Source organism: Gastrolobium bilobum, unplaced genomic scaffold, assembly GCF_033153095.1.
Source record: "Gastrolobium bilobum isolate Gb01-03AN ecotype WA unplaced genomic scaffold, APGP_CSIRO_Gbil_v1 utg31179, whole genome shotgun sequence".
Classification (NCBI taxonomy): Eukaryota; Viridiplantae; Streptophyta; class Magnoliopsida; order Fabales; family Fabaceae; genus Gastrolobium; species Gastrolobium bilobum.
Window position 1 is genome coordinate 164921 of NW_026896052.1, and position 21805 is coordinate 186725.

Below are 21805 nucleotides of genomic sequence, written 5' to 3' on the forward strand. Positions count from 1 at the left end.
CCACATGACCTATTTTATATTTTATATTAACAAACACTATTATGCTTGATTAATAGTTTAATTTGAATTCAAAATACAAATTTTCAATAAAAATTATGATATCTATAGGAATAAAAAGTTAAAAATTAATTACATTTTAATTTTATATTCTTTTTTATTTTTTATCAACACCACTATTAGAAAAGTTCTAATTATCGATGAAATTTATCAACTTAAAATATTCCATTGCAAATAGTGACAGAATTTTCAACGAAAATCCAATTCTGTAAAAAATAGAGATGGAAAATATTTCCCTCGAAAATAGAGACAAAATTTATCGACAAAAAGCATTCCATTGAAATTAGTGATGAAAATTTTCAACGGAAAAATAATTTTGTAGAAATTTTTGACGGAAAACCAATTTCGTAGAAATTTGCGATGGATTCTTTTCCATCGAAATTTGCAACGAAATTTTAAATTTCTTTGCAAATATTACGAAAAAAATCCCATCAAACATTTCGAACAAAAACACAATCAATTTGAAGCCTCGTTGGGTTGAATAATATAATATTTGCAACGGAATTTTTTCCGTTGAAATTTTCAACGGAATTAAAATCTATTGCATATTTCAACGAAAAAAAATTTCGTTGAAAATTTCAAATAAAAGAATAATTTAAAGTTTGCAAATTAAATTTCGTTGCAAATTTCAACGAAAAAAAATTCAGTCAAAATTTTTGATTAAAAAACAATCCGCGTGAAACCTCATTAGCCAATGGAAACACTTGAAAAATTTAAAATTTTCTAAGGAATTTTTTTCCGTTGAAATTTTCAATGGAATTTTTTCCGTCAAATTTTTTGAATAAAAAACACAATCCTCGTGAAACCTCATTAGCCAATGGGAACACTTGAATAATTTAAAATTTGCGACGAAAGTTTTTTTGGTTGAAATTTGCAACAAAATTTTTTCCATCAACAATTTTGAATACAAAACACAATCCTAGTGAAACCTCATTAGCTAATAGGAACACTTGAATAATCTTAAATTTGTAACGAAATTAAATTGCGTTGCAAATTTCAACGGATAAAAATTCCGTTGTAAATTTCGAATAAAAACACAATTCGCGTTAAACCTCATTAGCCAATGGGAATGCTTGAATAATTTAAAATTTGCAATAGAATTTTTTTTCGTAGACATTTGCAATGGGATTTTTTTCGTTGAAACTTTTGAAATAAAACCTTTATGTATCAATTCATTTCATTAATCCCCAACATTTTTCATAGTTCCAAATAGCTAATGGGGAAACAAAAAGCAGCAGAGAAGCAAATGCAAAGGGGAAGAAATCCATGGTTGCAAAGAAGGCAACACTGGTGGAGAAGAGGTCGAAGGTTGGCAAGAAACTACCGAATGAGGGTTGTGCTCCGCCAGGGAAAAGAAGAAAAGGAAAAACAAGAAGATGAAAGAGCGATGCTTTGATAAGAAAATTTCTGTAGTTTTTTTTTTAAGTTTTCTTTTTTGTTATGGTGATAAAGCCATAGTTTTGTTTTTGTATGGAAAAAAAGATAAATAAGAAGATAAGACCATAGTTTTTTTTCAAGTTGTAGAAATTGAGTCTGGTCGATCCTTTTGTTTGTATGAAAATGATTTGGATTGATGATGATGCACTTATACTGTTTTAGTTCTTCTGTTCTTTTTGATTTTGTCTGTCTGTTTTGTGAAGAAGAAGATGAACACAGTAGAAATGTTGAACCAGTATAACATGTGTCTTTTTTTTCTGTGCCAGAATTTCCAACAGAAAAAATTTTCGTTGGTATTTTCAATGAAAATATTTCTGTTTTTCGTTGGTATTTTCATCGAAAAATATTTTTGTAGGTATTTTCAACGGAATTTTATTGAAATTCCATTGCAAATTGTGGTGGAACTTTTTGACGAAATTTATTAAACAAATTTCGACGAAATTTATTAAATAAATATTATATTATGGCTTTATTTGTCGACGAAAAAGTAAGGCTTTTGATGGAAAAAAATCCGTGGAAATTTCCAACAGAAATTTTTTTCGTTGCAAATTTCGACAGAAAAAAATTCCATTGCCCTTCAACGAAGGATTTTTAGATGGAAAAATTCCGTCAAAAATGCATTTTCGATGGAATTTTCATCATTAGCAATGAAAAAATTCTGTCAAAAATATAGATTTTTCTTGTAGTGACAATTGATGATTTTATAAATTGTTTCTTATAACAACACGATAATAATAACAAGTATTCTATCACTAATTTGTGTATTTAATCATATTAGTATTTGGTTCTCAATAATATAATTTTACTAATGTAATAATTAATATAAATTTAAGAAAAATAACCTTTTATGCATAAAATGGGTGTGTCCTCAAAATCTTCCGAAGATTAAAGTATCAAACTATGTCATAAATTCTTATTAAATGAGAGAGGATTCCTACGAGTATTTTTTTTACTTTAAGTCAGCTTATATTTTCATAACCTAATTACTCTTTGGTTTGAACTTAATTTCATAACTTAATCTAAATGTACTTAATATAAACTGCTAAATACGTACATACATTTGGCAGTTAAGCTATATTGTTTGCCACTATGTGTATGAGTGAGAGCAAGGATATTCTTACTATGAAGTTTTTCTATTTTTAATTTACTACCACTTTAATATAATTATGTATTTTAGAGAGTACATTAAAATTTATTTTTATTTTCTTTCTATTCACAAACATTGTAGAAATTATCGACTAAAAAGTAGAATTCAACTGTGATTAGAGTGGGACCAAGTTGATAATAAAAAAATGAATGATAAAAATATCCTAACTCCATGAATGGTTAGCATAGTTTTGAAAATAATTAACAAGCCAATCATTTCCATCAATGTAGGAAATATTCATGTAGGAGATTGCTTCATAATCTCTGAGTTGCTTCCCATAAGAGACTCTAGATGCATAGTTTGCTCCAGGTCCCACACAACGGTACTCCCCAAAGAAGACGCTCCTGTTTTAACACCATAAATAACGCCCTCTCAATCAAACTGAATTATGAATAGTACAGAACCAAAATCCCAATGAAAAAAAATTTGTAAGGAAAAAAAAAAAAAAAAGCAGCAAATTTTCACCCAAAACTAATCAAAACTAAAATGAAATCGTAGAGAGTATTTTAGCCTCGCAAGACAGACACATCATTTAATTCAATGTGAAATAGACACAGAAAATAATGTGTTGAGATTAGAGAGAAAAGAGATAAATAGAATGGTAGTAGTTACAAACTGGTCTTTTGATGGATCTCTCCAATCGTTCCATCCATCAGCAGCTACGACATCAGACATGTATGTTCTTGAGAAGACCACAGTGGCACATGCTCCCCATGCTCTACCAAGCCACACTTTGCCACTTCCCAAAATGTTACATTTTACAAAAGAAAACCCACTTTGCTCCTGCAATGTTTGCCTCCCTTGTGCTGTGATTGACCCACTAACCCCAACCCAGTCTTCTTTTGCTATAGAGTTTATGATACAATCCTGCAATTCTGTCACAACTTAGTAACTGTGTTTATATATATACCAATATCTTTTTCAAACTATAATTAAACATCAAGTTCATTCCATATTATATCAATATCAGCTGTATTAATTATATACTATTAGGCCACACATTATAAATTATTTAAAAATAAAAAATTGTGAAATAATGATAAATATAATGAATTATTAATTAATTTGTTATAATTTTTAATTAATTTTACGAGTATCACACACCTTTTAAGTGTGAGATTAGTACCCCTTAGTTTTAGATTGTGGCACTCTCTTAATTTAAATCACGTTTGACCAGTCAATAAAATCTTATTTAGAAATGTAAAGATATTATTTATTTATGGGAAAAATATTTCCGCTTAATGCAGAGAAGTTATCTGCATTTATTTCCAAAACGACGTCGTTTTGGTATTGAAATCTTAAAAAATTATAAATATAAAGACTATTATAACCCTAAAATAAATTAAAATTACAAAAACATCATGATTTCTGTCCCAAAACAACGTCGTATTGGCTTACTGCATATAACTTATCTGCAGTAACCGCAGAAAAAGCGAACCTTTTATTTATTTATTTCCAATTGATTGTGGTCGACCCAATAAAATCTTATATGGTTAAAATATTTAAAATATTATTTGTCTTTTTTTTTGAACCAACTGATATTTTTTCTAGGCTCCGATCCCTTTACAAAATTTTGTAGCTCACTATTATTTGCAAGCCACAACTTTGTCAAATGAGTAATGACAGCTAATAAGACGAACTATTATTTACAAACTCCTAGACAAGTTGTCATGTAACATGTTGCCCTATCTGAAATAACCAAGTTCACCTAAATTCAATTAGGGTTTTCATTTTATCCCTTAACATAATACAACAAATTTTCCTACTCTCACAACATTTTGTGGGACCCACATTTTTTAAAACAAAAAAATAAATAAAAAATTAAGGCACGCAAAACGAATCTCTATAACATTACACAATCACTTTTCCTACAACATAACTCTTATAAAACCCATTCAATTATGATAGAGTCAATAAAATTCAGTAATAGCCAGCCATATTGCAGTTTCTGTGGAGCGTGTTAAAAAATTTTCGTGGTAATGGATTGCGGTAGACAAGACATACTTCAAAGAGAAGGCAGTATTTTTTTTACCTCATAAAGTGATCTAGCATTTCCAAATATGAAATCAATGGATCCTTGTATGAAACATTCTTTAAAATAATGTCTCCCACTTTCATCATTGAGTGTGTCCTGCGCACCATAGAACCCACAACCATAGAATGCGGATTGATCACCTGTAACTGTCAATGCAATTGCCTGTGCCCCAACCTCTCCCGGTAACGGCCTAGGAGCTGTGTTCTGTAAAATATTAAAAACAATCAACAATTTAAATTGGTACGACGAAAATCATATTAATAATTTTATATTATATTTTTTTAATATGTCGCATCGGATAATATATAGACTCCACTATTTGTATTAAGAAATTTATATGCTTTAATATCATGATGTAAATCGAATGACTGAACTAACAACTTAAATTGTTAGGTGAAGGTCTTCTTTCTCTTAACAAAATATCCACAATGCAAGAATAGGCGAACAAAGTAACCAATAATGAAATTGCTTACTTTAAAGCTGATATTGTAAGCCGTGAACTTAGAAGCAAAGATGGCAAACGTGTAGCTATAGGAAGTCCCTCCGGTGGAATTAGCAGTGTCATTCCATTCTATGATTGTATTAAGGTAACCTTGACCTTCAAGTATCAAGTTTGTTTTGTTTGCCTGCACCACTACCTTCTCCCTGTGATTTGTATAAATTTATAAATATTTGAACTGAAATAGTGTATATAATTAGAGTTTTATAATTCTCACGAGAAAAGAATTCTTATGCTATAGAGACAAAAAGTCATTTGAAACCCATATGTTAAAAAAATCATATGCGGGACCTATGTCATCATGGAAAACGAAATATGTATAGAAAATCTTTTTCTTTCATGTTACATGAAAATTATAAAATCCATATAATTATGGGTTTAATGTCTTTAGGAGACAAAATTATCTTCTACACACATAAAAATGTGTGGAACTTATATTATTTTTTTCTCTTTTCTTTTCACATGGTCTCATATGGGTCTCACGTACTTTTATGTATGTGTGCAACATTAGAAATATCAAACTCTCTCTCTCTCTCTCTCTATATATATATATATATATAGCTCAACATAAGGATAAAAATTCAAAAAGAGAACGACCTGTATGTACCAGAATCGATGATAATAAGGGTGTTATCAGAGCTAGATTCAGGAACAGCATCTATTGCTTTCTGCACGCTACTGAAGTTAGCACAACCCTTTAAGTCAACCGTGAAAACAAGAGTCACATTATAGTATGGAGTAAGCCTAGAAGCCCATTTGGTCTTGTTACATATGTCCTTATGCCTCTTCCGATGATGATGTCTCCCCCAAGCAATACTTGTTAGCAATAAGGACACTAAGTCTTGAACACCACTAATCTTTATAATCTTACTAAGTATACCTAGCTGAGAATTGAAACTATCTTGAGGAGTAATGGCAGTGGTAGCGGTGGGGGAAGGTGGCGTGGTATGATGAACAACTATGATAGAAAAGAGAGAAATGACAAAGGCAGAGAGCCAAAAGAGGGTTCTGTTGAATCTCATGTTTTGGCTTTATGAATTGGTTAGTACGTTTTTGTTGTTTTGAGCTAAAAAACAGGTTTGGGGTGGAGGGGGTGAGTGAGGTTAATGCTTTTATTATGTGCATGTGAAGAGGGTGTGGGAGTGATGCATGATTGGAGTAGGAGGTAAGAAATGTATGGGCCTATGTCATGTCTACGCGTGTGGAGGTTATTACTTATATAAAGCCTGCTTTTAAAAGCACTATGGATCTCTAAAAAATTGAATTTGATTCTAAGACAAAGATATGTGCAGTAATTGAGATTGGAAAATGGACAAGCTAAGTCACTATAAAAAAAAAAAGATTGAAATTGAAAAAGGTGAGGATAAAATAAGCGTAGGTTCTTGGGAGGTCATTTATTATTATTGGGGCGGTGGGAGTGAAGTTTGCTTCTTAGCTTGTAATGCACTGTGTTCAGTTTCAACTTATAATATACTTTGAATTGAATCCACTGCACCGCACCTCTTGAACTTTTGTCTTGTGCATTACACTATTTCTTGTTAATTCATATATACTTGGCTGCGAGAAATTCAGGGTCTTTTGTGTGCTGCAAAACCAAGCGGTGACGGTGTATACACAATACATACGCGCAAATACTAACATAAAAGTATTAGCACAATGTTCTTGCGTATCAGCAAATTGGTAGAGTATGCTTGAAAACTGTAAACCTACTCATCCGAATAAAGAAAGATTAATCTAATTACTTGCAAAAAAAAATTTTTTTACTAGAACCTACGAATTCAATCCTTCACAATTTTTGGCCTGTGTTGGGTTAAAATAAATTAAGAGCGTAAATAATTTTAGCTGATATATTTTTCGGTACGTCAACAGTACTCCAACTTGAACTATGTCAAAGTGACATTTCAGTACATGTATTAATATTAGCATCACGAGCATATATCATATACCTGTCACATAAAACCCCACACAGCACCCATAGAACGAATGATTCAAGGGCCTCCCACAAAAGTACGAGGCTCGTGTTAAAATCCCAACTTGGAAATCTATTGTTATGTTACTTAACATAACATTCATATTCTTACAATTATATGTGGGTTTCATTTTTTAATTTTTCTCTCTCCACTCTTTTTTTTTTCTCTCCTCTTTATTTTGAGAGTAAGAATTATTATTTATGGGAATTGTGTTAGTCCTGTTACATGACAAACACCTCTCATCCTACACACACAAAATCTGTCGCTGTCAACCTTTGTTTTTGAAACTCTCATGGGACCCATTCGTTTTCATTAGTGCAGAAAAAATATTTCTCTTCTCTATAACATAACAAATATATTCTTCATTATTTATATCATGGAACATAACAATTCATTTATTTTATAACTATCTATGCCAAAATAAAAAATCACATTAAATAAATAAATTAAAATCGTACATTTCTCTCTTCGGTTTTTAAAGGATGCTTTATCTTGTGTGTATTAACTTCTTCTTCTTTTTTGGTGAATGTGTGTATTAACTTTTACACGTGCTTTCTTTTCTTCGGCCATCAAGTGATCAAAGCTTTTTGCGTCTTTTCGGGATTTCACTTGCCGCTTCTTCTCTCGTAGGTGTCACGTTCTCTTCAGTGTAGTCATGATTTTTATTTGCTTATTTTTCTCTCTCTTTTTTTTTGTACATTGCTTATTTTTCTCTTTTGGTTATCTTCGTTGCGTCAATTTATGAGAAATTCAGAATTTTATTGTTAATTTGTCAAATCGGAGTATTTAAATATGCAAATCAATTTTTCAATTTTTTGTTTTTCCACTTCAAATAATGTGCACATAAAAGAAAATAATAATAATGATAAATAAATTAATTAAAGCGCACATGAAAACTAATAATAATTATATCTAATGGTCAACTTTTCAAGTGAAAACATACTCATTTCCAAGGAGCGATGACTGACAAGAGTAATGCTTTTGAAAATAATAATAACTTCTATTGTGAAGTCAATATATTTAATCAAGTTTTCAGTATCAACCAATCTATAACTAAAGTTAAAAAAATCATCGGTTAGCATATGAGAATTAAACAGGTGGCCGGGTGTAAAAATATATGTTCTATCCGTTTTGAAAGCATTTAAATTTTAATCCTGGACACGTCCCGAATTTTGAAGTAATCTATAAGAAACCTATAAAATTACTGGAGGAATAAATAGAAATTAAAAATTAAAAAATCATGTTATTTAAAATCATATAAAAATATTCACTCCCAATAAAATTATATATTAATTGGCTCTGAATGGAAAGGAGTGTGTATTAAGATCCGCGGTAGTTACCCAAAAATTTGTATCCATTTTGTATGATATTATGCACGAATCAGAAATATTATGGCAATTCAAGATTTTTCTCACCCCTTATCTAGCAAGTCGAGATTTCATTTGTTACTTATCTAGCAAGTCGAGATTTCATTTGTTAGTTGGGTGAAATTGAAAACGCAGTCACGTTGAGCGTTGTTCTTCAACTATTTGGGGAGGAAAGAAGAGGCCGTGCAATAGGTTTCAATTTCATGCATTCAGTACCAAAGTTGCTTGCTCTGTGCACTTCATGACTGGGGAATAAGACACTTCTTTCATCATCCGATCCCTCAAAAAAATGACGAGGGTTTCCACCACTTCCTTACTCCATGCATTCCATGAATTCAAATAGCCTTGTCAAAATTCTAAATCACACAAGAAACAGCCACTCAGCATATAAAAATGCAGTGCTGTAATATCAGTTACAACATGTCTCCCGATTCTCTTCTTTATGTGGGGGCAACAACGAACTAGTGGCCCAGTCATATCAGGCAAAATAAAGAGATTGCATACTTTAAAGCACTAGTCCACGATCATTAAATTTTTGTTTTTTTTTGTATTACAAAAAAAAAATATGTTTTTTTAACAGAAACTATAATTGAAAATGGACATATGACATTAAATATGTTTAAACAATTGGCAGGAACGGGTTCAAGAATGGCTTCAACTAGCCAAAAATTTATACACATATAAAACAAGCAGAGAGGGAAAAGGAAATTGAGAAAACTAGGGGTTTTCCCCTTTCATGAATGACCTTTTCCTATAAAAAACTGTCATGATTGATTATTGATGACCCGACATGGTGGCACCATTTTATGAAGCATATTTGTCCCTTTGAATGTCACCATTTGATTACAGGTCTTTCTGTAGTTGGTAAGCTGCAGCACAAGGATAAACTCAATTATTTCTTTTTTTCAAGTTGGAGGCGGAGTTGTTGTGACAAGTAATGCAGATAATTAAATTATCAGCGACAGAAGCCTAATTCTACCTCAACTTCAAAAATGCTAGAGTGAAGAAGTGGCAAAATGTTAACATGTCTACCACCTTGAAAGTAGTGAAGCAGAATATATACCTGGTCTGGTTTCATCTTGCTAAACCCAAATTTATCAGTCCATATGGATTCTGCTTCTTCTGCAGCTGGCAGCACAAGGTTCTTCACATTTAAAAAAGCCAGCAGCCTCTCGATGCAGGAGAAGAGTGTTTGGAAATAACCCTGGTTAGGTCAAACCGATATAACTATAATTAATGCACTACCAAGACATAGCAACAAGTGAATAGAATATACTGCAATCGATTTCCAGATAACAGAAAGCTTCAAATAGAGGAAAGAATATGATGCAAGGAAGGACAACCAGAAATACAGTCTCACACCTTTCCATGGTTCCTGTTAGTTGTTGCAACTAAAGGGAGTTCAGCAATATCTGTGCCAAAAATTCGAAGCATGCCCGCAGACACCACACATGAACTTCAATGTCAAAGAAACAAACAGTAAACAGTACAGTAAGTATTAAATAATAAAAGTCAAATACAGAAAACCACTTCTTACTTGACCATTAATAATGCACAATACATTCCTCCAAACTCCTGACCCCGCACATTCCTTCTGCATGTCAAGAGATACGTTAAATGAAACAAAGGAAAGAAAGAAATTAAAGAGAAAAAGGAGATGAAACAAATGCTTTGAAAGGAGTTTCTACCCATAAACCATGGCCGGAATAAGATCACGTCCACTAGCTGCGTCAATTATAGGATTAAAACATTCCTGTAACAAGTAAGGGAAATCTCAATCATAAATCCAATTAATGTATTAAATGATCTTATGGAAAACTCGAAAATGGTTTCCTAAGGGATAAGAGAAATGTTGTACCACAGAAATCGACATTGTAACACATTACACACAAGCAATGTCCCACGCAAAGCTCATATAATTACTGTTATGATTCAGTTGTAAGGTATGAGACTTGGAGTCCTACATTGGAAACATAAGGTTCTAGTTTGGGGTTTATATGGACTTTGGGCTCTCCTATCTTACAAGCTAGCTTTTGAGGTGAGACTCTCCCAAGATTCGTATCAATTGGTGTCAGAATTTCCACCATGTCTCCTAGTTTCAATCGTGCGACACGATTGGTGATGCTGGCATTGCAGTGTTCGCCCATGACTGGTAAAAGCGCCAAGCTAGGCCACATAGGCGCCGGGGCTGCGCAGTGTGGTGGGATGTTACGATCTAGTTATAAGGTATGGGAGTTGGAGTCCCACATCAGAACCATAAGGTTCTAGTGTGGGGTTTATATGGACTTTGGGCTCTCCTACCTTACAAGCTAGCTTTTAGGGTGAGGCTCTTCTAAAGTTTGTATCAATTATAGTACATAAATATTGCAAAAAAGTTTATACGAGTGGTGACTTGCATATTAGTATAAAACAAATGAAAAGACACTAAAGCTTGTCATGACAAAGGGATCAGAAACTTCGGCAGAATGAAAATCATCTTAAAATCACACCAACAAATGTGTGAACATGAAGGTGTGGACCTGCGAAAAGAAAACCACGAGAACAGGGGCAGGAAGGGACGGGATTTGCTGCAAAAGAGCACATAACACCAGTGGGTTGCTGGAAAACAACGGAAAATGATGAATCTCAAACCAGAGGGAAGACATGACAGAAATCAGAAAGGGCCACGATGGAATTCACAAAACCACCAGTAGCAGCCACATTGGCTGCTGTGTCAAAACGCGACGCGATGTGCAGAGCATCACGGGAGGATACGCAAAGTGAAATCCCATGATTGACTACCCTATTCAACATTTCCCTAAAAAATGGTTTATACTTCATATACATCTCCAATTACTGTGGAATCACAAGCTACAACCACATCAAGGTGTGAGATGAAGAAGAATTAATTCAGAAAAATAAGGGAAATTATGAAAACTATCGAAATATAGTTTTTCCAAAGAGAAAAAATCCAAAACATCTTACTAAAAAAACCCAAAACAGATCCATCATTTGTTGGGGAACAAACAAGGACAATTACCACCATCCACTGAAGGATAAGAAAAAAAGATTATGAATAAATTCAGAAGGCTGAGCAGAACTTACATGAAAGATTGAAACAGCCTCCAAAAGCAATGGTCTAGTTTCAGGAGAAGCAATTTTGCCATTAAGAAGCCTCCATCTTACATCAATGTCTTTGATGGGTTGTAATTCTTTTTCCACTAGCTTCTTATTTATAACACCCAAGAGAGATTCAGGGAGTCTCTCAGCTTCCCTAACCAAAAGGTTCTCCAAAGTAGAATGTGCTCTCATGCAATCACTGCAACAAAGCCAATTCCCTTCTGGCAATTCCTGTAATTGGTTCCAAACATATTATGTCCAACAGACAATAAAGAAGTTGGCTCCCAAATACCATTTATTCACATAAAAAGACATAGCAATAACTGCATACCTTTAAATATGCTATCTTGTGATCCCTCAAACAGCCAACATGATATTCCTTTTCACACTGCAGCAAACATGAAGTTGATTCAGTAAAATCCACAATCATCCCTAAAGAATTAGATACTCCATACTTGCATCAACCATTAAACCCTCCTACAAGCAAGAGAAACTTAATTCTACATGTTACAGGGGTCATGTAGGTGAAATTAAAATCAAAACTGGACTAGAAAGCATACCTGGTCACACAGTATTATTGTGCGTGGACCAAATCCAGATCTGCTGAAGTCAACACCCCTACATGTACAATATCTTCTCTTTGTATTAGATAGCTCAGCGAAAATTATTAATATACAATATTGGTTTATGGTTAACTTAAATACAGAATATATCCGCACGGTGACAATTGCCAATTTCAAGTATGACGTAGATAAAAGTTGAGTCTATACAATAGTTTCGAATCTTCACAATGAACTTATTACCCGCATAAAGCGCATCCACTAAGCTCAGCTTCAATGTCTTTGACTATGCGTATGCATCTATTTGTTATCTGTTCAATTGGATCCACTCCTTCAACCCTTCCAGCTGCTACAGCATTGGCATTGTATGCTACAAACTTTTCTCTCTCGAACATGTTTTGGCAAAATTGACAGTACCAGTCACCACGTGGAATACTTGATAGAGATGCACATTCTGTACATTTCCAAACGTAAAAACATAAAAATTCACTTAGAATATGACTATTTTGTAATATACCAAACAAAGCAAATATTCTTCATGCTGCTTCCATCCAGTTAATCTTGAAACAAATTTAGTCATTAAATAAAAAAATTCAGCTATTTCTGTATGAAATTGAAGATTAATACCATATAGAAAGTTCTAGAGAAAAATCATATAAAACCATTAATGTCGCCTTCACTTAATAGCTTAAACTTTTGGGTTGAATTAACGCTTTACATGATATCAAAGCCTCTATGACTAAATGGTCACGAGTTCGATCCTCACCGCTCTCATTCTATTAAAATAATAATTAAATATTGTGATGTTTTCTAGCATAGGTAAGAAGGGCTTGTGCATTATTCACCCTTCAAACCCAATAGGCTCTTGTGTGAGGGGGTGTTTTAGAGAAATATAATATAAAAAACAATTAATTGGCCTTCACCTAATAACTTAAGCTTTTGGATTGAATTACTTCTTTAAATAGTATCTGTGGCCAAGTGGTCACAAGTTTGATCTTCACTGCCCTCCATTCTATTAAATATAATAATAATAAATATTATAGAGTTTTTTAACACTAGTCAAGGGCCCGATGCATCGTCCACCCACTTAATAGCTTAGGCTTTTGGGACTTGTAAGCATTTAGATAACAAATCTAGTACAACACAACTATTAATATTGCACAGAATAGAAAAACAAGCATTTCCCTTGTTCCTTCTCACTTTTACAGAAGAGGCATGTGATGTGATGGATCACCAAAAGGTGTCTAAAATTTTGGATAACCTATGGGTCCTGATCCTCACGGTCAATTAATCTTTTATTCTCAGAGAACCTAATATATTAGCATCCAAGGTGATATAGCCATATAGAAACACTTTCATTTCAGACACTAACAACGTAGGTGATAAAGAACTTCTTTCTTTTCTTCCCGCAATAAAAGAGGAATGAGAGAATAAATTAAGGGGAAGAAAGATAATTCCGCATTTCACACAATTGTAGCAAATAGATAATTTGTCCATCAAATTTTTTGTAATGTATATCTGACCTGTATGAAATGCTCTTGGGCATCCATCACAAAGCAACAGATTTCCACCATCCCAACAAATAATGCATATATCATCATTGTCTTTTGCAGAGTATTTTCGATCTTTTGAGAGAGATATAGCTAACTCATGGAGTGACACCCCATTTGACGTGTAAATATATGCATAACTGCCCAAAACATTCAACTTTCATTAAAATCCATAGGCACAAGGAAAAAGGAATTCCAAAAGCTGCTTAATATCCCTCCCACCACCTCCTTGAGAAAAAAAAAAGGACTCACGGTTTCTTGCGAGAAGCCCAACCTGCATGGACCTCAAACTGTGAGGGGCTGACCTGCACAACATTTAATATTGAAAGAAAATTATACACGATTTACGGATTCTTAAGGAATGCCTAGAAGCATACAAGCTAAGTATAAGGAGCAATACCTCAGTATTGCAGCATCGACAAACAATTCCAGAGCCCATTTTGAAACCTTCAAGCAATTTCTGTCAACAAGAATGTAACCATTAACAGAATAATAAGCACACAATAACTTGTACATGAAATACACACTTGAACAACCTGTCCACGTGCATAATAAGCTACTTCAGTTCCATCAGGCAATCCATTTTCCTCAAAAACTAACTTATGCAACCGCTGATCCCTTGAGAAGAATACATTGGATAAATAATTAACGATTATCATCACTAAAAGAGTGATAAAAACGCACAGCCAGATAGATACACACAAATGAAGGGGAATTAGGGAGCTTACTTCTTAGTTATCCTCCATTGACTCTTATTTTGTGGAGTTAAACACTTCGAATTTGACGTAGTTTCCGGGATCTTCAACTTCACTGACAGTGACCTGGTGGTAATAACGATTGATTAGAATAAAGAGGGAAAAAATTTATTTTTTGTAAACCTACAACTATATTATCCTAACTATTGCAAAAAAAAAAAAGGCAGTTACAAACTTTCTTTCCATCTTCCACAGAATTTTCTTCCGGGGTAGAATAGGCACAGAGGCACTGTTGGAAGAATTTGAACTGCTAATCCTTTTTGATGACCTTAATAACACAGTTTGCAGCATGTAAGTTAAAAAAAACAAAAAAAAACAACACTGCAACATGAAAGCATTCCACATAATAATTATAAAAAACATATATCAATGAAAGGAAACCATGGAAGTTTAGAAAACATTTAACCTTACAGACCATTGGTTAGTGCAAAAATATTATGCAAAATCTTCAAATATGTACTATATATAGGATAGATGAAACAGATATGAATACCAACTTTGTTCTTTTCTTCCAGTGTCTCTTAATTTGTGAAGAGATAGACAGCTCAGAAGTACTGGATGGATTGGAGACCGACACTGGTCTAGGGGACCTGAAATATCGTAATACAATCATAAAAGAAAGTCTAAAATTAAGAGAGGGCAAGGGGGCACAAAAGCATGCCCATTGCACTTTCCACATGGTTTCAAGTTTCAACATTTTGAACCTAGCTTTGACTTCCATTCTTATCCAAAATTTCATCATGATGCAGGTTATCAAACGTGAGCATATCTAATAACTTGAGTAGAAGAAATGAGTACCTGACTCTTTTGCCAACTACATCGTTCGAACTTTCTTCAGATTTCTTTGATTCCACACAAAAACAGCATATTGGCCCCACGCTTCCCACACATGAAGAAGGAAAACATCCTATGGGCAAAATAATAATTAATACTATTATTAATAATAAGAACCCAAGGAAATAAAAGAAACAAGAAAATTAAACTCCATACTATTTTCCCTCAATTTTTGCACACGAAATTATTATCAGCACGACAAACTGGACAACAAAAAAATAATGACTCTGAATAGCAGAAGAAAAGCTCACCTTTGCACCTTTTACACGTGAAATATTTTTCTTCAGGTGGAGAGCAAACAAAATTTTGAACTGTCGCCTCCAACTTATGCAGCGGAGCTCCCCTGCATGCTCTCAATAGATCAAGCAGGCTCTTCCCATTTTCGAGGCAAATATACTGTGCTGCCCTCCTATATTGTTTGCAAGCATGGATCTCGAATTGGGAAGGTGGAATAACCTACAGAGGAAGAAGAAAGTGGAAACAATAGAAAATAAATGACGGAACAGTCTCAGACCTAGGAGACAAATGGTTTGCAGAGACAGAATCAGAACTCACCCGGTGCCCATTGCACAGACAGCATGAGCACAATATTCCCCCATCTCTAATAACACCCCGTAATCCTGAAGCCTGTAATAATAATGCATCAAATTACCAATACTAAACCACCGTTGGCGGTAAAATATATTAAAGCAACGTTTTTTGAAAAAGATCACCGAGTACCAGCTAGAAGGATAATTATGAAGTAATTTTACACGATCTCAGAGCTCTAAGAGCTAATGTCTGTATTATATATCTTCTCAGTTATGCGGAACATTATTGTATTTGTGTCCCACTTTTAACGACACTTTTAATGTTATATGTAACAAAGGATTACTTTTTGGGTAATATTAATCTTACGTGACATGAGAGTAGTTCTCTTGTTACAGAGAGAATCCAAATAGGGTCTGCTATTTAAAAGCAAAAAGAAAAAAGAAGGGGCACGATTTTCGAAGTGAGAGAAAAAGAGATAACTACTTCATGTAAAATAAGAGTAGTATTTCCCTTACTTTTTACACACATAAGAAATAATATATAACAATCATTTTTTTTTTTCTCACTATTCTTTCGATATGACTTCACATAGATTTCACACACTTTTATGTATGTGTAGGAATTAATTTCATATCCTACAAAATAAAAAATACTGATATCATAAATGAGTTGGTAAATGCCTTGCTTACTCATGCAATAGAAAATCACTATTAAAATTAAAAATAGGGCTTAGCATTAAAAATAAAGAAGTGAATTAAGTAAATGTAGCTTTAAAAATAAAGAAGTGGGTACTGTGTTTCTGATTAAAGTGGGTGTAGCACTAATTCCTCCTAAGAGTACTGAAAATTTATCCCTCAAGGTGCTCCTATTAATTCCTCTTATTTACAAAAGATTATTTACTCTCTCCAAATGACTCAGTTCATTACTCACTCAATCAATAAGTCCTGACTGAATTACTCAGTTACTTTTTTTTGTTTTTTTTTATATTTTTAAAAAAACGTAAGATGCAGCATAACGCCATAATATATTACATAAAACAGAGGATAATGTTTTTTCTAAAGTAAATTTATCTCTAAATTAAACAAGTAAAAACATATCTACCATTGTTTTATTAAATTTAAAGTACACAAAACATGTCAGTTTATAGGAACTTTTTACCAAAATGTAATGTTCATCCATGCAGAGCACATGACACGAACCTTCTTAATGCCGCCCATGTAAACAACTGAGACCCCATCAAGCAAGCCTGTATCGAAGAGCTCCTTGATAGTCAAAGGCTTCTTGTTGACCACAATCTTCTTCGACATCTTCAACTCCAACTTGTTTCTCGGAGCTGCTAATGCGCTGCTACCATTTGCTACTTCAGACTCAGTCCCGGTCTTATCACCAGAGTCAACATTTTCTTTCAACGCCGATTGCCTACACCGCCTGAATGACCTCATCACAACCTCTGGAGGCTCGCTCTTCAGCTCGGAATCCACTCCATTCTCCATTTTAACTGAATGCTCTGCCTCTGCAAATGCCTTCAACCTCTTGAATTTTCCGTCTTCAGAAAAACCGTTACACGAATCCATGTACCTCTTCGTTCGAGTATAAACAATGTAACCATTCACAACAGAAACTTCCCGCATCATGCGAGGCTGATCCCGCAAAACGACTGTGGATTCGAATTCTGGCTTGACGACGACATCCATGACGAATTCAGCACCTAAATCTGCCAGAAACAGAAAATTAACAAATCGAGATATGCCCTAGGCGATCGAGAGCGAAATTGAATTAAGGAAGGAGCGGAAACGCAAGAATAGGATATGGAGGCCATTAGAGGTTGAATTGAGGAGGATTAACATGAGAATCAGTGTAGGGTTTTTGGTTTTCAGAAAAAAGCTTTGTTTTGATTGGTTTGGAAGAGAAACGAGGTGAGGAAGGAGATGAGGGGCCCACGAGTTGAGCTCACTCACTGAATCACTGAGGCAGAGAGATGAGAGTTAGATAGATAACGTGTAAGAGATTTGAGCAAAGGGGCCAATGGCAGATCTGTAAATCAATTCATTATATTAAAATAATAATAATAAAGCGTCGTTGACCGAAATGCCCCCGGAACTTCGTTATTCACTGTACAATAATACCGGTCGATATTGGGAATCGCCGTTCTAAAAAGGGAAACTATATGAAACACGATCAAAATGTTACTCTTCACCAAGTTTTTTATCAAATATCACGCGAACAGTATTATTTCGCAATATGTCACGTGGACAAGTTTGCTGGGCACTGTAGCGAACTCTGTTTGCTGACGTGTCATGTTTTTAATTGATAAAAAGTATCAAGTAAAAAAAAAAAGTATCAAGTTCGCTACATTGGGTAGCGAACTTGGTTGGAATATGTATTTCAACAACGTAGCGAACTTGGTGTCCACTAAAAACGTGACACGTCAGCAAACAGAGTTTGCTACAGTGCCCAGCGAACTTCCCCACATGGCATATTGGAAAATAACACTGTTCGTGTGGCATTTAGGTAAAAAACTTGATGAACAGCGGCATTTTGGTCTCTGTTCCAAACTATCTTGGGTCCTAGAGTGCACGCCTCTTAGCGATCTGTATTGAATTGGTTTAAAAATAAAAATTATTCAATTTAATTTTTTTGGTTTGATAATTTAATCATTCATTCAGTTTGAATTTTTTTAAAATTCAATCGAATTTTATTCACTTTAAATTCGACCAATTCTCGATTTTTCAAAAAGGAAAAGATTATATTGACAAACTTTTTTTTTTACAAACTACATTAAGTCTGATCAGTCATACATTCTTAATTGAAGTATAACTAGTCAGACTTAGTGTGGTTTGTAAGAAAAAAAGTTTGTCAATATAACCATCCCTTTCAAAAAATCTAAAATTTCAGTCATATAAATCACTAGCTATATTAAAATAAAGTCATACAAAGTTATAAACCACTGAAAAATTCAAGTCTGCACACTCATGAAGAGTTAAAATAAATTAATAGACAATAAAAAAACTAAAACTAGATAGTTTGCTATTAATAATATTCAAGATTCAAAGTCTACAAAACAACAAGATTCCAAGTCAACATCTTTCAAAGATACGAAATATGTAATACGTTGGATTAGTTTGAATTGGATTGGATCGATTTTCACCAAGGATGTTGAATCACAATACGTATCGTGTATTGTTTGACTGATTTTTTATATCGTGAATCGTGTCGAGTCATAAGTTCAGAAATATAATAAAAATTAAAATAGACTAATGAGTATAAGAAGGTGGGCCCACCCTGTCCGCGAAACAGGCGGGTTCGCCTGCCAACACGTTTTTATTTATATTTATTGTTTAACAAACCCTGCTTTGTGTGGCTGATCGTCAGATTTACTGCTGTAAATATTTCAGAAACAAGCATCTAAACAAAATGAACAATCAGATTGTGATAAATGAAAATAAGGAAACTAATCTTAAAATAATATTTGAAAATAGAAGAGTGTTAATAACAAGTTATGAAAATAACTCAATACCAATGTACGAAGTGTTTGTTAGAATAATAAACATACAAACTCAAATATTACAAACTCAAATATTTGTCAACTCTTCACCTAATATATATGTCACAAATACACACACCTCAGGAAATCGATTTAAAGGCAAATATAGAAAACATATATAGATAGTAATTTAGACGCAAATATAAGAACCTTTTTTTATGGATAAATATGGAAAATATTTATAGCTGATATAAAATGTTGGCAGTTAGAGGTGGCAAAATGGACTCGGCCGGAGGGCCGGCCCACCCCACCCGGCAACATGTTTTCATATTTTTAACTAAATTATTGTTGGTAGAGTTGAAGTATTATTGAGATTAAATACAATCCGTTAAATAAATGGTTATATATATATATATTCTAATTTTATGAATAATTATTTTTTATTTATGCAATTCAGCTAATAAATGGTCTTTTGATATTACCACATAACTTCAACTATGAAACGTTTGTTAGACTATTAAACGTACTAACTCAAATATTTTTCAACTCTTCATCTAATATATGTCATAACTACAGAAAACATAGATACATAGCAATCTAGACGCAAGTATAAGAACATTTTTTGTGTGGATAAATATGAAAACCTATTTCATGCTGATATAAGATGTTGACTGTTAGAGGTGGCAAAATGGGCTCGGCCCGGAGGACCGACCACCCCGCCCGGCAACACGTTTTCATATTCTTAACCAAATTGTTGTTGGTAGAGTTGGAGTATTATTGAGATTAAATACAATGCATTAAATATATATACATATACATATATATATATATGCATATTCTAATTTTATTAATAATTATTTTTATTTATGCAATTAAGCTAATAAATGATCTTTTGATATTACCACATAACTTCAACTGTAAAATATTTGTTAGACTATTAAACGTACTAACTTAAATATTTTCCAACTCTTCATCTAATATGTGTCACAACTACAGAAAACATAGATACATAGTAATTTAGATGCAAGTATAAGAACCTTTTTGTGTGTGGATAAATATGAAAACCTATTACATGCTGATATAAAATGCTGATAGTTAGAGGTCAACCATCCCGTCCACTAACACTTTTTTTTCCTTATGTCTAGTGTCTAACAAACCCGTTTTTGTGTGGCTAAGATAATTAGATTTATTGCTGTAAATATTTCAAAAACAAACATCTAAATAAAATGAACAATCAGCACAAAACATTTTAATTTTTTTTTCTTCATGTATATTAATTGATTTTATTTTGTAGCAAATTTTGTGTATGGATGAATCATCTAGACAATATCATATTGAAAAAGAATGCAGAGGAGAAGGTTCATTGATGGCTATATTTGAAGACTGAATTATTGAGTACATAACTATATTTGATTTGCATAATAATCGATGTCTCAGAATTGCAGAGTTTTGTTTTTGGTTGATGCTTACAAAGTTCTATGTGAATACTATAGTTTTTTCAACTTCAAAAATAGCACAAAATAACAAAACAATTATTTTTTATTTCAAATATTTCTCAAGTAACGGGTTTACATTTTTGTTTTTTGTTCCTACATGTTTATACCTCCACCATTGTACCATTCAGAGCTTCATAGCAAGATGAAGGTGTTGATTTACCCATGCGATGATTAAACAACGACGATCGACAACAATTTCGTTGTTTTTCTGCCAACGAATTTATTACTGCTGTTATTTAGAAAGATGACATCTCATTCCATCGAAGATATGTCAAACATCAATCTTACTTGCAAAGAATTTCTTCGGCTTGCAGAAAATGATTACGTGTATGAAAATGCTTCGATGGACAAGTTTGAATCGGGTCCATTGGAATGAATTACCGATAAAAAAAAAATTATTCATCAAATACCAGATAATTGTGAGCATGAAAATCGACCAGTGTACAAAGGAAAATGTACAAGATTTTCTTCAATCAATAGCAAAAGTTCAATAGAGAACGACAATTATTTTTCTTAAAACGTTGCAGGGAAAGTGGTAACCCTAACATTTTGTACCGTGGAGGATTGGTTAGTTATTTCAAACAAATTTCCAGTTTGAAGACGCAAGCATTAGCTTTTGAAGCCTTGAAGACTGCAGCACTGAAAGGTCATAGTGAGCAAGTATGTTTATTGCATGCTATTGATGAATGGTGAAGATCAAAATCAAAGAAGTTTTGGATTTAAAATTTTTTGTTCCCTGAATAAGACAAACAATTTACAACAATTCAAACAGCGGGTGAAATGTTTTTTCTGAAGCTTGTGGGGGCGTAAAGAAATTGTTCGAAACCATAACTCACATTTCTGCCATTCCAACAAATGCAAAATGCAAAACGTTTCAATTGAACGGTCCCTATGGGAAAATGATGAAGTTAATGATGGTAATGGGATTACGTGTGATTTTTGCAAGGCAGATTTTGAAGTCAATTTTTTTTGTAGAATTTCTAT

The 21805-nt window shown here is 33.3% G+C and overlaps 2 protein-coding genes across 5 annotated transcripts; both read right to left on the reverse strand.

Moving 5' to 3' along the window:
* Positions 1-2804: 2804 nt before the first annotated feature.
* LOC133297466 (probable pectinesterase 15) lies at positions 2805-6197 on the reverse strand. Its single transcript, XM_061496624.1, has 5 exons — positions 5773-6197; positions 5150-5321; positions 4674-4880; positions 3258-3508; positions 2805-2985 (listed from the first exon to the last, which is right to left on the reverse strand). Exons 1-5 carry the CDS (start codon positions 6195-6197, stop codon positions 2805-2807), a joined length of 1236 nt encoding a protein of 411 aa, XP_061352608.1.
* Positions 6198-9098: 2901 nt separating this feature from the next.
* LOC133297468 (increased DNA methylation 1-like) lies at positions 9099-17795 on the reverse strand. Of its 4 annotated transcripts, XM_061496626.1 has the most exons (20): positions 17041-17795; positions 15866-15937; positions 15562-15766; positions 15275-15383; positions 14974-15066; positions 14652-14744; positions 14450-14542; positions 14258-14339; positions 14122-14181; positions 13974-14026; positions 13695-13861; positions 12415-12625; positions 12172-12229; positions 11943-11999; positions 11597-11842; positions 10201-10265; positions 10050-10106; positions 9875-9968; positions 9576-9716; positions 9099-9381 (listed from the first exon to the last, which is right to left on the reverse strand). In XM_061496626.1, the coding sequence occupies exons 1-20, from the start codon at positions 17533-17535 to the stop codon at positions 9277-9279; spliced, it is 2556 nt and encodes an 851-aa protein (XP_061352610.1). In that variant the 5' UTR covers positions 17536-17795; the 3' UTR covers positions 9099-9276. The 4 variants fall into 4 exon arrangements, with proteins under 4 accessions (XP_061352610.1, XP_061352611.1, XP_061352612.1 ...); XM_061496627.1 differs by lacking the exon at positions 14974-15066; XM_061496628.1 differs by lacking the exon at positions 14652-14744.
* Between the last annotated feature and the right edge of the window lie 4010 nt (positions 17796-21805).

Coding starts and splice junctions, on each gene's coding strand:
- LOC133297466 (XM_061496624.1), bottom strand. CDS start 6,197: ATGAGATTCAACAGAACCCTCTTTTGGCTCTCTGCCTTTGTCATTTCT. Junction 3,509..4,673: donor ATGCTAGATCACTTTATGAG/GTAAAAAAAATA, acceptor ACAGAATTGCAG/GATTGTATCATAAACTCTAT. Junction 2,986..3,257: donor AGAGATCCATCAAAAGACCA/GTTTGTAACTAC, acceptor GTGTTAAAACAG/GAGCGTCTTCTTTGGGGAGT.
- LOC133297468 (XM_061496626.1), bottom strand. CDS start 17,535: ATGGATGTCGTCGTCAAGCCAGAATTCGAATCCACAGTCGTTTTGCGG. Junction 15,384..15,561: donor CACGTGTAAAAGGTGCAAAG/GTGAGCTTTTCT, acceptor TTTTGCCCATAG/GATGTTTTCCTTCTTCATGT. Junction 10,107..10,200: donor ATTCCGGCCATGGTTTATGG/GTAGAAACTCCT, acceptor CTTGACATGCAG/AAGGAATGTGCGGGGTCAGG.